Source organism: Schistocerca cancellata, chromosome 1 (genome assembly GCF_023864275.1).
Source record: "Schistocerca cancellata isolate TAMUIC-IGC-003103 chromosome 1, iqSchCanc2.1, whole genome shotgun sequence".
Classification (NCBI taxonomy): domain Eukaryota; kingdom Metazoa; phylum Arthropoda; class Insecta; order Orthoptera; family Acrididae; genus Schistocerca; species Schistocerca cancellata.
This window is the reverse complement of record NC_064626.1, coordinates 853,739,971-853,755,402: the sequence shown is the minus strand read 5'-3', so window position 1 is coordinate 853,755,402 and position 15,432 is coordinate 853,739,971. Positions and strand designations below refer to the sequence as shown.

General features: G+C 37.8%; 1 protein-coding gene across 2 annotated transcripts in view; it reads left to right on the top strand.

Moving 5' to 3' along the window:
- LOC126189032 (protein outspread) overlaps positions 1 to 15,432 on the top strand; it is a 763,892-nt gene that overhangs the window by 722,202 nt on the left and 26,258 nt on the right. For both annotated transcript variants that reach the window (XM_049930867.1, XM_049930878.1), the window contains exons 18-24: positions 1,427 to 1,661; positions 1,816 to 4,091; positions 4,376 to 4,478; positions 6,110 to 6,319; positions 8,658 to 8,805; positions 8,887 to 9,010; positions 15,183 to 15,335. In XM_049930867.1, the coding sequence (XP_049786824.1) occupies positions 1,427 to 1,661; positions 1,816 to 4,091; positions 4,376 to 4,478; positions 6,110 to 6,319; positions 8,658 to 8,805; positions 8,887 to 9,010; positions 15,183 to 15,335 (3,249 nt within the window). The remainder of the gene's footprint in view (positions 1 to 1,426; positions 1,662 to 1,815; positions 4,092 to 4,375; positions 4,479 to 6,109; positions 6,320 to 8,657; positions 8,806 to 8,886; positions 9,011 to 15,182; positions 15,336 to 15,432) is intronic.

Here is a 15,432-nt window from a genome sequence, read left to right as displayed (position 1 = left end):
TGGCTTGAGATATGGCTTGTCAACAGTAAAAGCAATTAAAATTTTTTTTTTATTTACACTATTGTAATCTGAATCGAGATCACCTGTAAATGCTGTTCTCGTGGATCTCAGCAAAGCATTAGACTCTGTCATAAAATTCTACTAGGAAAAACTCTGCTGCTATGTTTTTAGATGCTCAGAATTATCTCTAAGCAGATCCTATCTGAGTAACAAAAAACAAAGTGTGCAGTTAAAGAATATGATGGTTTGTTACAGCTGAGAAAGACTTAAGAGCATTAAACCAGGAAAGTAGGGATTGTCTCGGAGCAGCTAGTAAGTGGTTCAAAATTATCGAGTTGTGTATCAATCATGAAACCACTGTAATATTTTCTTTAGTTTATATATTACAGATGATGACAATGACTGGACTTTTTAAACTTCTTAGGGTCCACCTTGACTCAAAATTAACATGGAAGAATCATAACGGTTATCTCTCTTCTAAGTTAACACATGTTACATACTTGTTAGGCAAGCTAAGGTCTTGTGTTAATGATAAGCTATTGCTCAATGCATACTATGCCTTCTTCCACACACACACACACACACACACACACACACACACTTGACATATGCTATTTTGTTATGGGAAAATTCCCCTGGAGCAAAAAAGTTTTCATTTGGCAAAAGAAAGCAACTGATGCATCTTTGGAGTTAGAAATAACGTGCCTTGCAGACTATATTTCAAAAAACTAAAAATACCAACAGTTACATCCCTCTTTATATTAAACTGACTAATAAATACAAAAGAAAATGAATACATTCACAAAATACAACTATCTGTCCATCAACTAACACAGGCCTAAAACAGCAAATCAGCATCATAGTCATCAGACTTAAGAAAAGTCCAGATAGTTACTAATATGTGGGGTAAAAATATTTTGCCAGTGCAGCTACACAGTGTGCCCACCGAGTACGTTCAAAAACACCACACAGAAATGGCTTCGAGAAAAAGCATTTTATATAGAAGAAGAGTTCAAAATGTGCCCCAAAGATGATCTCAAGTACAATATAGTTTAAATGAAACTTATATACATGTGAATTTATTGAGTACATCATGTGCAGTATGATAGGCAATTTTGTATCTGGCAAACAATAATGATGTTTATGTAATTGTAAATGTGTATGTACACACAAGATTTCATTGTTAGCATTTTTAGTGCTTAAAGATGGATAATTAATAAATAAATAATAAATAAATAAATCTGAAGCAAGCTCTTACCATGCAGTTATCTACTCTTAGACTTAAGGATTCTTTTTCAAATGCTTTGTGTTGGTGTTAGATGTTCCATTACTCCACTATTTTGTGGGTTTTCTTGTGAGTACTGAACAAGCTGTTTTCAAATTATATTCTTTAATATGCATATGTTAAGAACTGAATGTTTTCCAGAGTTTTGGAAGAGTGTGATGAACTCAGAGCACGTTTTGAGAAAGCTGTGCAGGAAATTAAAGCGATGAAACGTGAATTACGTGAGTCTCATGCTCTTTATGATGATCTTGAACTTATATGTATTGCCCTGCGGCAAGATGCAAAGAACCGCGAAGAAAATGAGAGGGCACAGGCTGCACTTATGGTGTCACGTATAGAAGATTTAACGTCAAAACTTACCTCTGCTGAGAAACAGGTAAAGGGAAAATGACTTTTCTTTAAGTACTTACTCGTATACATTATTCTTCAAATAACTAGTCACTTTGTAAAGAGTCTAATACTAAAATGTTGTCATTGAAAATATTCATATTTTTATGAAGTACAAATTCTGATTAATTATTTTTACACAGGTTCGTAGCCTGAAGCAGAAGCTTTCAAAGTCAGACTCCCGAGAAAAAAGACGTTCCCTATCTTTAAAGGGCAGAGAATCATTTCAGATATGTAAAGAACTAGAAGAAAAACTGGGAGAACTAGAAGCAAAAATAAATGCACTGGAAGCAGGACGACCATTCACTGATATCCCTAAATCAGTTAGGGTGTCAAGAAGTGAATCGCCACAGCTAACACAGAAGGAACTGGGTAGCAATGAGAATTTGAAATCTTCATCAGCTCGTCTAAGGAGAAAGTCATTAGATAGTGCAACAAGCTCTGAGCCAATGAAGGTTCTGATTCGTCTGTCTGCACTGGAGTCAAAAGTGGCCAAAGCGACTGAAAGCTTGGCATCAGAGACAGATGATGTAGACATGACGACACAAAGTTCATCACCAGAACATCCAGAACACTCAGGTCTGCCAGTGGAGGTGAGTGTTGAACAAGCAGAAAGTGACAGATGTTCTGAAGCAGAGGTGCGCTTACATGCACTAGATGCAATGATTGCAAAATCAAGAGAAAAAGTACAACAGTGTTTGAACATAATGCAGACTTACAGAGAGTCTGTCGATCATTCTTCAGTGTTAGATTATTTCTTATCCTTAGAATGTAGGTTGTCAGAAATTAAAGATATTCTGCAGCAGTGTAACACACAGTACTGCGAGAGTGAAACAGATAGGGTATTTGACTCTGAGGAAGTACAAATAATTGGAAATTCTGTAAATTTAGTAGTAAGTCAACTAGAAAATGTTTTGAGACAGAAGTTGTCAACACTTTTTGAAAAAAGAAAGTGTCTTTATGCCAGTAACCAGTTAGACTACAAAGCATCATTAAATCTTCTCGCAGAAAAACTGGCTTATGAAACAGTTATAATAAGCAGGGTACTGCAAGCTGTTTTAAAAAGCAAAGAAAATTTTTTGGATTTTAAAAAGTGGGTAGTTGACAGTGAGATTCTGGAAAGTAGTAGGCTAATATCAGCTCTTAAACTGAAGTTAAGTGGTACAAATAACTCTGGTTACAAAAGTTCACAAAGCTCCCTTGAACATCTTACAAAAATTCTTTCTGAAAGATTGCTTGTACAGGGGACTTTAGCTCTTTCTGATGCAGTTCAGTCAAAAATAGTAAAAGACACTGTACGTTCTGGCACTCAAGATACACATGTCATTAATATACTTTTGCAGAAACAGAACGATCTTAGTATGTGTGTGAAAAAATACAAGGAAGTGAAAATAGATGAGTTAGCACAGTCTTTGGCATATGAGACCTTGAGCCACACTGATGAAATAGTTGAAGCAAACAACTGTAAACTAGAAGATAAGAAGTTGAGAGAAGCTTGGACAGTTGCACAGGAAACAGTAAATCATGAACTTATACAAGCTGAAATATCACATGTTGCGATGAGGTGCAGTCAAGCTTATGAATCTAGTCTGACAGCAGAAAGGCAAGCCAGTTTTACCTTTATTGGAACACAGCGTTCATTTTTGGAACAGTGGGCAGAAACGGTTGAAGAAATTTTGAGGAAAGAAATGGAAATGGGTATTGAAGAGCTGACAAAGAAGTATGAAGAGTATATAATAAGATTGAAACAGAATAAAGATATAATAAAGAACCTTGATCACAGTCAAAGCACAAAAGACTCAAGAAAATTGTTAGCAGAACTTGCAGATGTGATTGCTAATAAAGCTTTAATTGATGCTAGAATTAGTGTAATCGTGCAAGAAAAATCTTCTTCAGTAGTAGATAGATCACCTCTCCCACAACAGGTGGAAAACAGTGTCACAGATTCAAATGTAGTACACCTTTTAGACAGTGAACCAATTCTTGCCAGACTTCTGGATGATGAAACACCCGAGACTAATGTGAAACTTGGTTCAGAATTTGAATTCTTATTTCACAAATTTTATTCTGAGTGTGAAGGATTACTTGATAGTGGCTCCAGTGATAAACCTAACTGTCTAACTGGCCAGAAGGCGAATCAGGAATCTGCTCAAGAAGTTCTTAAGGATCTTTATTACCTGGAAAAAGATCTAGCAGTTCTTCGTAATCATTTAACTTCTCAGGAAATGTTGTGCTCAGCTGAAATTGATGCAGGATATCAACATTTGACAGATGTGGAAGATTGTGATATGGAAGTAACTTGGCACAGTGTGTGTAGTAAATGTTCCGCACTTCGAGAACAGGTGGCCAACTTAAATAGGTACATGCTGCATGAACACCAGTGTTCGAAATGCATGGAACTACAGGAACAAATGAAAAGGTAAGACCCAATTATTCATCAAGAAAAATAAAATTTTGTATGATCAGTTGATAATTATGTAAAAATTGTAAATTGCCTAACTTCTTCACCAGATCTACTGACATGCAGCTTGACTGTAAATTATGATGTGTATTATCTTTCATACTTGCATTGTAATCTGCAATGTATGTTATTTACATCAAATCATATAAAGTAGTAATACATGCAGGAAGCAGTAGATATATACCTATCACATGGTAGTCACAACCATTACAGTTATTTTATTGTACTGTTTCTTGTCTCAGGCTTGAAGAGATCCACCAGGAAAGTGTATCACTCTTGAGAAAGTCACATCAACAGGAAATGGAAGCTCTAAAAGCAGAGTTGGAGCAGCAACAGCAGGCTCTTGTAAGAATTATTCAAGAATTTATTTTATTTGTAAATTCATTGTTAAATGATCACAGTAAAAATTACCACTATTCCAAATATAAAACTTCCTGGCAGATTAAACCTGTGTGCCGGACAGAGACTCTAACTCGGGACCTTTACCTTTCGCGGACAAGTGCTCTACCAACTGGTAGAGCACTTGCACACAAAAGGCAAAGGTCCCGAGTTAGAGTCTATGTCCGGCACACAGGTTTAATCTGCCAGGAAGTTTCATATCAGCGCACACTCCGCTGCAGAGTGAAAATCTCACTCTGGGATTCCAAATATAGATTAGACTGGTGATGAGAAATGTTTGCCAGGCCTACTTTCATCAGCTTACTGGTCACATCAGTATCACCTCACCAGAAATCTTGGAGAAATTGTATCTTTTTGATTCTTGTCACATGCTATCCCCTTGAGCCACTTTTTCTGTAGATTTCCTTTCCCCTACCTTGATCCAGAATCATATCATAAATTTAGTACCTGTTTTTGTTTTTTACACTATCTGTGGTTTTAATGTCACATGAAGCTCATTTTTAATTGTGTTGTTCCACATCTACAGTGTTGATTATTCTTACTGTTGCCTAGTGTACATATATTTATTTTCCTCTCCCTATGTCGTATCAAACTTCAGTAAATGATGAATAATGTGTTTGTAATACCTGTTTTGTTACAGAACACCTGTTTCTTCATTTGTTTCTTTCACTTATGTAAAGTTCATGATAGGCCAGGTAAAACATAAGAACTCCTGTACACATTGTTGTAGTTGCTAAATAATGTCACGAGTTTTATTGTTACATACTAGATGTGGCTGATAGTTCGACCACTTAATTACTCTCAGTTCTGTGGTTATTCTGATGACCATGAGAGACAACTGCAGAATCATAAAGTATAAGATTTTCATAATTCCTTTGTCCCCTGCACACACATACTACAGACTTAAATTTCTTTACCTGATGACAGAAGTTCCCTGTGCAGTACACAATGAAAATGAATGAAATTAATGAGTTGCTGGCATTAACTTTTTACTGCAAACAGTAAATGTAGAGATAAGCTCTTTGAACAGTAACAACACAGTATGTTTGAAGTAGTGTAGAGTATATTGAAGGATGCTGAACAGTGTGTCATGAAGTGTCCACCACACACTATAAGGTGGCTTGTGGAATACGGATGTATATTAGAAATAATGTATTTTCTTTTTAACATCACAGTTTTAGTTATAAATCTGCATGTAGGCAACCCTTCTCGTACATCACAAATAAAATATGCTATTTTTAGACAATAGCAACTGCTCTCTCTCTCTCTCTCTCTCTCTCTCTCTCTCTCTCTCTCTCTCTCTCTCTCTCTCTCTGGCCTAGAATGTGCCATGTCAAGAAGTTTAGCATTCTTCATATCTTACAGACTTTTTTCTTATCTCTTTTTGTCTATACGCTGTACAGTAAAAAATGAAATGTAACATTTATGAAATAGTGGTGTGAGAATTGGCTTCATCAAGCTGTAAATGACTTGGGTTTTTGTGATTTGCTTGTCATATTTACTTCTGTTGCAGATTAAAGTGTTTAATTTTGTTATTAAAATTGTAATTAAAAATAGCTATTATATGTTTCACATAGATTGCTCAACATGAACATGAGCAGACACAGTTAAAAGAAAGAGCCCGCCGCCTTGAACGTAGGCTGGGTACTCTGGACTCTGAATACACACAACAGGTGGAAAATCTCAGAGCTGCATATCAAAAAACTCTAGCAGAAGGACTTGAAAGGGACATTGAGGGTGAGGAGAACATCAGGCAGAGATATCAAGCTGAAATTGAACACCTCAGGGTAAGACAATGATTTTCTTTTCTTTTTACCATACAAATGAATTCGTAATGTTACTATTTGAAGAATTTATTTGATTTAATAGTGTTCACCTGGAATATCAAGCAGAACTGTAATCTTGGGCTCTAATCTATTGGAAAATTTATTATAGTTTGTGTACACACAGTTTTCTGATGTTTCTGTGTTCCAGTAAAGTACACATGAATTACCACGTAAATTTAAAAGTAAGGTGTACATTAAGCCTGGGAACACTTTCAATTATTTTTTGCACAAGAACTTAACACTGTACAGATGTCATACATATTGCATTTTGAAGAGAGACCCTGAAAGATTTTCTTCATGTATACCACCACAGCGTAGTTTGGTAATTCGTCGATAGTCAGCACTAATCACAAGCATGGCTCCACATTCACTTCACTCACACTGGGACGTCTGCTCGCCATGTTTGCAACTAGTGCTGACTATCTGCAAATTATCAAACTGCGCTGTGGTGGTATATATTTATATTAAAAAAAAACCCTTCAGGGTTTCTCTTCAAAATGACATAGGTATGATATTTGTACAACGTTTGGTTCTTGTGCAATAAATAATTGAAAGTGTTTCCGGACTTTATGTACACCCTGTATTATCTGAAAAAATAAGCAGGTGGTAACCATTCATCGTAAAGATTGAAAGACTTTGATTTCTGTGGCTTTGGATAAATATTAAACAAGTGTTAAACTGATCAAAGTAATGTTGGTACTTCCAAAATATTTGTATGGAATTGAGCTTAAAATCTTTTATGCTCTTGCTCTTTTTATTATACAAAACTACTCAAATTAATGGTTGCTATGAAAATAGTGAAAATAACTGTGTTGAGAAACATCACTTACTCCAGAGCACATCATCTCCTTTGTCGTATGTGAGCTGTAATTGTCAATCATTTGTTCTTGTAATGGAGAAAATTTGTCTGAAAGTACAACAGAAAGCATATTATGTATTCAGCCATATAACTGGCCAGTATTCAATGAGTAATGAAGGCAGCTTTTGGCAGAATATTTAGATGGAGCAACTTTTTACCAAATACTAGTGTACATCTGATCCCCAGACAGACATAATTGAGGAGTAGTAATGCACAACAGTTAATCTGTATTGACCAGGATTATCAACAACAACAAAAAAAAAAAAAAGGAAAGAAAAAACTGAACAGCAAAGTTGATGCCAGAGCTTAGACAACACCTTGAATCACTATGAAATGTCAAATTGAATTGAGAAATAGGTATTTTAAAAAAATATGATACAGTGAGCCATCCTTCATCCTGTTTCTAACAACATGTTCCATTTTTGTATGGCAGTCATCCAATAAAGGCTCATAATTATGTTGTGCTGTATACTTATATTGTTGAACATAGTCTGGGTAACATTTTCATTGTGTTATCCTCAAAATAAGTAAGAAGAGTAAGGCATCAGATGACATTGTGTAGGCACTCTAAGGCTTCATATGACATAAATTTTGTTCTTTATCAATAGTGGTGTCTTCTAAATACACAGTGCCCTTTTAATGGTGATGGCCATATTCAAGCAGGTGAATTTCTTCTTCCCCTAACCACTCAGTCATATAATTTGAAACTTTATAAACCATCTGTGAGTGAGTGAGGTCCTGTGCTGCTTAAAACACTACACCATTATTCAGAAGATAAAGTTTCAAATTTTTATTCTGTCCAAATTTAGGTGTTCTTTGATTTTCTTGTATTACTGAACTGAAATTCAAGTGCAGTTCCTCATAAAAGAGCATGACATGTTTTCAACAAAATCTTTCTAATTGTTTATATGATGCTGAACTCTTATTATTTTTGTTGTAGAAAAGTTCTGGTAGAACTGAAACACTTTTCGATTAAAGCAAAGGTGTTGAGCTGTCGATAGGCACAGGCAAAAAGAAACTTCCTAGCTCTTAGAATAATCATTTTTCGGGCCAGAGTACAAAAAATTCTTTTTTGAGCTACAGGGACATGAGGTTGTCTCTCCCCCCTCCCCCCCCCCCCCCCCCCCCCCCCCCCCCACACACACACACACACAGGGGGAAAAGATGCAGTAATTTGTGGCGAATAACGCAACCAGCTGTGTGACCAGCTGGCATCTTGTAGGGGGAAAAGATGCAGTAATTTGTGGCGAATAATGCAGAATTGTTCTGATGCATGCACATAAGGAATTCTAGCTGCAAGTGATAATGCCATAGCATGGACTATTTCAGCAGTTACATCATAAGCGGCATGAATCACAGTGTAAAGTTTTGTTGCTTGTTAAGCGACTTGATTTCTGATTTTAACATAGTGCTGTAACATTCTGTCTGTTGCTCTAACAGGCTCTGTGTGAAAAAGGATTGGTTGCAATGGAAAATTCTCACAGACGTATAATAGCTGAATTGGAAGAGAAACATCGTCAGGAATTGGAACAACTGCGGCTGGAAAAGGAGCAGGCACTTGCTGAGGAAACACAGGCCACCCTTGCAGGTATGCATTAAAACTAATCTTAACAGATGCTTTATAATATGGTAGTCAATTGTGTGTTAAATAACCCTACCAATTTTTCAGCCCTAGATGCTATGAGAAAAGCACATGAAACTGAAGTTCAGAAAGAGATTGCAAAATTTAAGTCTGAATTCATAAAGAAGATGCAGTCTACACACGACATTGGTGCACTTCATAAAGAACATGAGTAAGTCTAAACAATTTCTGATTAGAAACTGCTTTATATAGAACTGCATGCAGCTAACAAGTGTAGGAAAAAAGGTATAATAGATCATTTAGCATTGTAGCAAGTACAAATGTTATGTTTAAAAGTTTTGGTGCTAGAACCATAATTTCCAAGCGAGTAAGCGGGGAGCAGTATACCATGATTGCATAACAGATGACTTTGAAACAGTCTGTGTATTTTCCCTTTTTGTAAGTGTTTCGTATGTAGCTTCATTATGCTGCTTCTTGTATCACTGATTTCAGAATTTTAGTACAAAGTTTGCTTTTCACCAACCCCCAATTAAATAAATAGTATGAATACAAAATAATTTGAGATGAAGATTAACCCAATCAACAGGCCTAGGAAAACACCCCACCTCCTACTGAGATGGGAAAAGATCATTCTGCCTTAGTTATGGATGGGGTACTGCCTTGGTGCACATGACTGTCTTCTATGGCAAAGGGAAGTTACCAATTTATGCCCTTGCACTCAACCATTCTGCAGTATACGGACAATAAGGGCAACTCCAAATTTATGCCTCTGTATATTATTTTTGATAACCATGAGATGGTGCATGTTTTAAATTACAAGTGGTGACTTTTAACAAGAAAAGGATAAACAGGCATGGTTTCAGCATGTTGTAAAGTGGTTGAGATGATTATTTAGTAGTGACCAGCCAGTTACACACACATCTGTTAAACTACTGTGCCACAAGGATCGGTTTTGGCGCCTTTGCTATTTCTTATACTTAGAAATGACCTCTCACTCTGTCAGAGTACATTCAATGGATAAATAGGTGGGAAAACTTGGAAATGTCTGCTAACTGTGCATTCGATAATATGGTGTACTGGTTTAGTGTAGTGAACTCTCTCTAAATGTCGAAAAAACTCATTAGGTACAATTTCATGAGCAACAGAAAGAACAAGAGGATATAAATATAAAATGTAATGCACAACAAATACAGCAAGTGGACTCTAAAAATTCTTGGTGTGTACATCGGTAACAAAATTAATTGGCCCTGCCATTTCCTAGATCTGTCAAAAAGACTTCATTCCACAAATTTTGCCATATTCATAATGACTTCATCTACACACTATGATGGCACCAGAGCTGCATACTTAAGATGTTTCAATACTTTGTTGTTTTGCAACATAAACTTTTGGAGTAACCAGCTCTTGCCAGAAAAAAAGTTCTTGTTACTCAGAAGAGAGTTAGAAACATAATGAGTGGTGTTGATCCAAGACAGTCTTGCAGGAATCTTTTCTGGAAAGTATAGGATTTTAGAATGACATCTACTTTTCTACTGTGTATACTTCATTAACAAAAACATTGGCTTTTCAAAACCTTGTTGCACGTTGTGGTCACTATATGAAGTCGGTCACAATACAGAGGGCAAAACAATGCTTTTACAGTAATCAGACAAATCTTACCCTTGTGCAGAAAGGTGTAAATTACTCATGCATTCAAGAACAAGTTGATACATACATTTTTAAAATTCATTCTGCTCATTTAGGGAATTTTTTTAGCATAAATGAGTGTACATTTGTGTAGTTTAGTTTTAGAACTTGAATGTCCTATACTGTGAACATATATATATATAATCTCCGCTAATTTCAAATTTCCGCCACTCATACCTCACCTGTCATTCATCAACATCTTTGCCTCTGCACTTCTGCCTCGACTGACATCTCTGCCCAAACTCTTTGTCTTTAAATATGTCTGCTTGTGTCTGTATATGTGTGGATGGATATGTGTGTGTGTGTGCGAGTGTATACCCGTCCTTTTTTCCCCCTAAGGTAAGTCTTCCCGCTCCCGGGACTGGAATGACTCCTTACCCTCTCCCTTAAAACCCACATCCTTTCGTCTTTCCCTCTCCTTCCCTCTTTCCTGATGAGGCAACAGTTTGTTGCGAAAGCTTGAATTTTGTGTGTATGTTTGTGTTCGTTTGTGTGTCTGTAGACCTGCCAGCACTTTCATTTGGTAAGTCACATCATCTTTGTTTATATATATATATATATATATATATAGTTATAATAGAAGGAAACATTCCACGAAGGAAAAATATATCTAAAAACAAAGATGTCTGCTTGTGTCTGTATATGTGTGGATGGATATGTGTGTGTGTGCGAGTGTGTACCCGTCCTTTTTTCCCCCTAAGGTAAGTCTTTCCGCTCCCGGGACTGGAATGACTCCTTACCCTCTCCCTTAAAACCCACATCCTTTCGTCTTTCCCTCTCCTTCCCTCTTTCCTGATGAGGCAACAGTTTGTTGCGAAAGCTTGAATTTTGTGTGTATGTTTGTGTTTGTTTGTGTGTCTGTCGACCTGCCAGCATCTTTGTTTTTAGATATATATATATATATATATATATATATATATATATGAATATAATAGAGGGAAACATTCCACGTGGGAAAAATATATTTAAAAAGAAAGATGATGAGACTTACCCAACAAAAGCGCTGGCAGGTCGATAGACTCACAAATAAACACAAACATACACACAAAACTCAAGCTTTCGCAACAAACTGTTGCCTCATCAGGAAAGAGGGAAGGAGAGGGAAAGACGAAAGGATATGGGTTTTAAGGGAGAGGGTAAGGAGTCATTCCAATCCCGGGAGCGGAAAGACTTACCTTAGGGGGAAAAAAGGACGGGTACACACTCGCACACACACACATATCCATCCACACATATACAGACACAAGCAGACATCTTTTTTTAAGTCTTTCCGCTCCCGGGATTGGAATGACTCCTTACCCTCTCCCTTAAAACCCATATCCTTTCGTCTTTCCCTCTCCTTCCCTCTTTCCTGATGAGGCAACAGTTTGTTGCGAAAGCTTGAGTTTTGTGTGTATGTTTGTGTTTATTTGTGTGTCTATCGACCTGCCAGCGCTTTTGTTGGGTAAGTCTCATCATCTTTCTTTTTATATATATATATATATATATATATATATATATATATATATATATATATGGAAACATTCCACGTGGAAAAAATATATCTGAAAAGAAAGATGATGAGACTTACCAAACAAAAGCGCTGGCAGGTCGATAGACACACAAACATACACACAAAATTCTATCTTTCGCAACCAACGGTTGCCTCGTCAGGAAAGAGGGAAGCAGAGGGAAAGACAAAAGGATTTGGGTTTTAACGGAGAGGGTAAGGAGTCATTCCAATCCCGGGAGCGGAAAGGCTTACCTTAGGGGGAAAACGGACAAGTATACACACACACACACACACACACACACACACACACACACACACACACACACACACACACACATATCCATCCGCATATACACAGACACAAGCAGATATATATATATATATATATATATATATATATATATATATATATATATATATATATATATATGATTGAATATAATAGAGGGAAACATTCCACGTGGGAAAAATATATTTAAAAAGAAAGATGATGAGACTTACCAAACAAAAGCGCTGGCAGGTCGATAGACACACAAACATACACACAAAATTCTAGCTTTCACAACCAACGGTTGCCTCGTCAGGAAAGAGGGAAGGAGAAGGAAAGACAAAAGGATATGGGTTTTAAGGGAGAGGGTAAGGAGTCATTCCAATCCCGGGAGCGGAAAGACTTACCTTAGGGGGAAAAAAGGACAGGTATACACTCGCACACACACACACATATCCATCCATACATACAAGACACAAGCAGACATTTGTAAAGGCAAAGAGTTTGAGCAGAGATGTCAGTCGGGACGGAAGTATAGAGGCAAAGATGATGTTGAAAGACAGGTGAGGTATGAGCGGCGGCAGATTGAAATTAGGAATTAGCGGAGATTGAGGCCTGGCGGATAGCGAGAAGAGAGGATATGCTGAAGGGCAAGTTCCCATCTCCGGAGTTCTGACAGGTTGGTGTTAGTGGGAAGTATCCAGATAACCCGGACGGTGTAACACTGTGCCAAGATGTGCTGGCCGTGCACCAAGGCATGTTTAGCCACAGGGTGATCCTCATTACCAACAAACACTGTCTGCCTGTGTCCATTCATGCGAATGGACAGTTTGTTGCTGGTCATTCCCACATAGAACGCTTCACAGTGTAGGCAGGTCAGTTGGTAAATCACGTGGGTGCTTTCACACGTGGCTCTGCCTTTGATCGTGTACACCTTCCGGGTTACAGGACTGGAATAGGTGGTGGTGGGAGGGTGCATGGGACAGGTTTTACACCGGGGGCGGTTACAGGGGTAGGAGCCAGAGGGTAGGGAAGGTGGTTTGGGGATTTCATAGGGATGAACTAAGAGGTTACGAAGGTTAGGTGGACGGCGGAAAGACACTCTTGGTGGAGTGGGGAGGATTTCATGAAGGATGGATCTCATTTCAGGGCAGGATTTGAGGAAGTCGTATCCCTGCTGGAGAGCCACATTCAGAATCTGATCCAGTCCCGGAAAGTATCCTGTCACAAGTGGGGCACTTTTGGGGTTCTTCTGTGGAAGGTTCCGGGTTTGAGGAGATGAGGAAGTGGCTCTGGTTATTTGCTTCTGTACCAGGTCGGGAGGGTAGTTACGGGATGCAAAAGCTGTTTTCAGGTTGTTGGTGTAATGGTTCAAGGATTCCGGACTGGAGCAGATTCGTTTGCCACGAAGACCTAGGCTGTAGGGAAGGGACCGTTTGATGTGGAATGGGTGGCAGCTGTCATAATGGAGGTACTGTTGCTTGTTGGTGGGTTTGATGTGGACGGACGTGTGAAGCTGGCCATTGGACAGGTGGAGGTCAACGTCAAGGAAAGTGGCATGGGATTTAGAGTAGGACCAGGTGAATCTGATGGAACCAAAGGAGTTGAGGTTGGAGAGGAAATTCTGGAGTTCTTCTTCACTGTGAGTCCAGATCATGAAAATGTCATCAATAAATCTGTACCAAACTTTGGGTTGGCAGGCCTGGGTAACCAAGAAGGCTTCCTCTAAGCGACCCATGAATAGGTTGGCGTACGAGGGGGCCATCCTGGTACCCATGGCTGTTCCCTTTAATTGTTGGTATGTCTGGCCTTCAAAAGTGAAGAAGTTGTGGGTCAGGATGAAGCTGGCTAAGGTAATGAGGAAAGAGGTTTTAGGTAGGGCGGCAGGTGATCGGCGTGAAAGATATATATATATATCTGCTTGTGTCTGTGTATATGCGGATGGATGTGTGTGTGTGTGTGTGTGTGTGTGTGTGTGTGTGTGTGTGTGTGTGTGTGTGTGTGTGTGTGTGTGTGTGTGTGTGTGTGTGTGTATCTCTTTAAATATGTCTGCTTGTGTCTGTATATGTGTGGATGGATATGTGTGTGTGTGTGCGAGTGTATACCCGTCCTTTTTTCCCCATAAGGTAAGTCTTTCCGCTCCTGGGACTGGAATGACTCCTTACCCTCTCCCTTAAAACCCACATCCTTTCGTCTTTCCCTCTCCTTCCCTCTTTCCTGATGAGGCAACAGTTTGTTGCGAAAGCTTGAATTTTGTGTGTATGTTTGTGTTCGTTTGTGTGTCTGTCGACCTGCCAGCACTTTCATTTGGTAAGTCACATCATCTTTGTTTTTAGGTATATATATATATATATATAATTTTTTTTTTTTTTTTTTTTTTTTTTTTTTTTTTTTTTTTTTTTTTGCTGTAAAATATATCATATTGATTTACAGATATCAAGCTATTAGTACTCTGAACATCTCATAGTGTATATGTAAAAATTATTGTTGTGTTTGTTGTACTATGTACCTTACTTATTTTCATGTATTATGATTGGTCATTAGATGATATGAGTATCAAAAATCTAGTATATTGTACGGTACTGTATCTGTTGTTGCAAATTTTATTAAAATTTCATAGTTCTAAACATTGCAAAAAACACTAACTTGTACTGTAACCTAGCAACTGTAATGCTATTTGAATCAGTGGAACTCGTAATAAAATAAACTATTATAGATTTTTGAGACGTATATTTTTTTTCTTTTACAAGGGTTTTGTTACTGTCCTCCATTTTAGCTGTATGACCATCACACATGTCATATAGTGCTCAGATGAAAGAAAAATTAGGTTCTGTACCATACTAAATGGCAGGGAGACTGTTATCAAAAGGAGGAAGACAGTTTCCATAAACAGTAACAGTGCTGTAATTATTCTTATTAATGAATTTTATATTGCAGGGCAGAGATGGAAGAGATAAAGAAAGAAATTCTGTCACTGTCCGAGAAGTATTCGATTAAATGTGTTGAGTCAGCAGCACTAGAAGAGCAACTGAGTGTGGCTAACAAGCAGCTTGCTGAAGCACAGCAACACATTCTTCAGCTGGATGCAAGGTACACAGTAGCTTCATATGGTTCTGCTGATGAGATAGTGTGTCAGACAGTAGTTACATACTCATGAGCAACTGAATTGGAGACTCATATCTAGTAA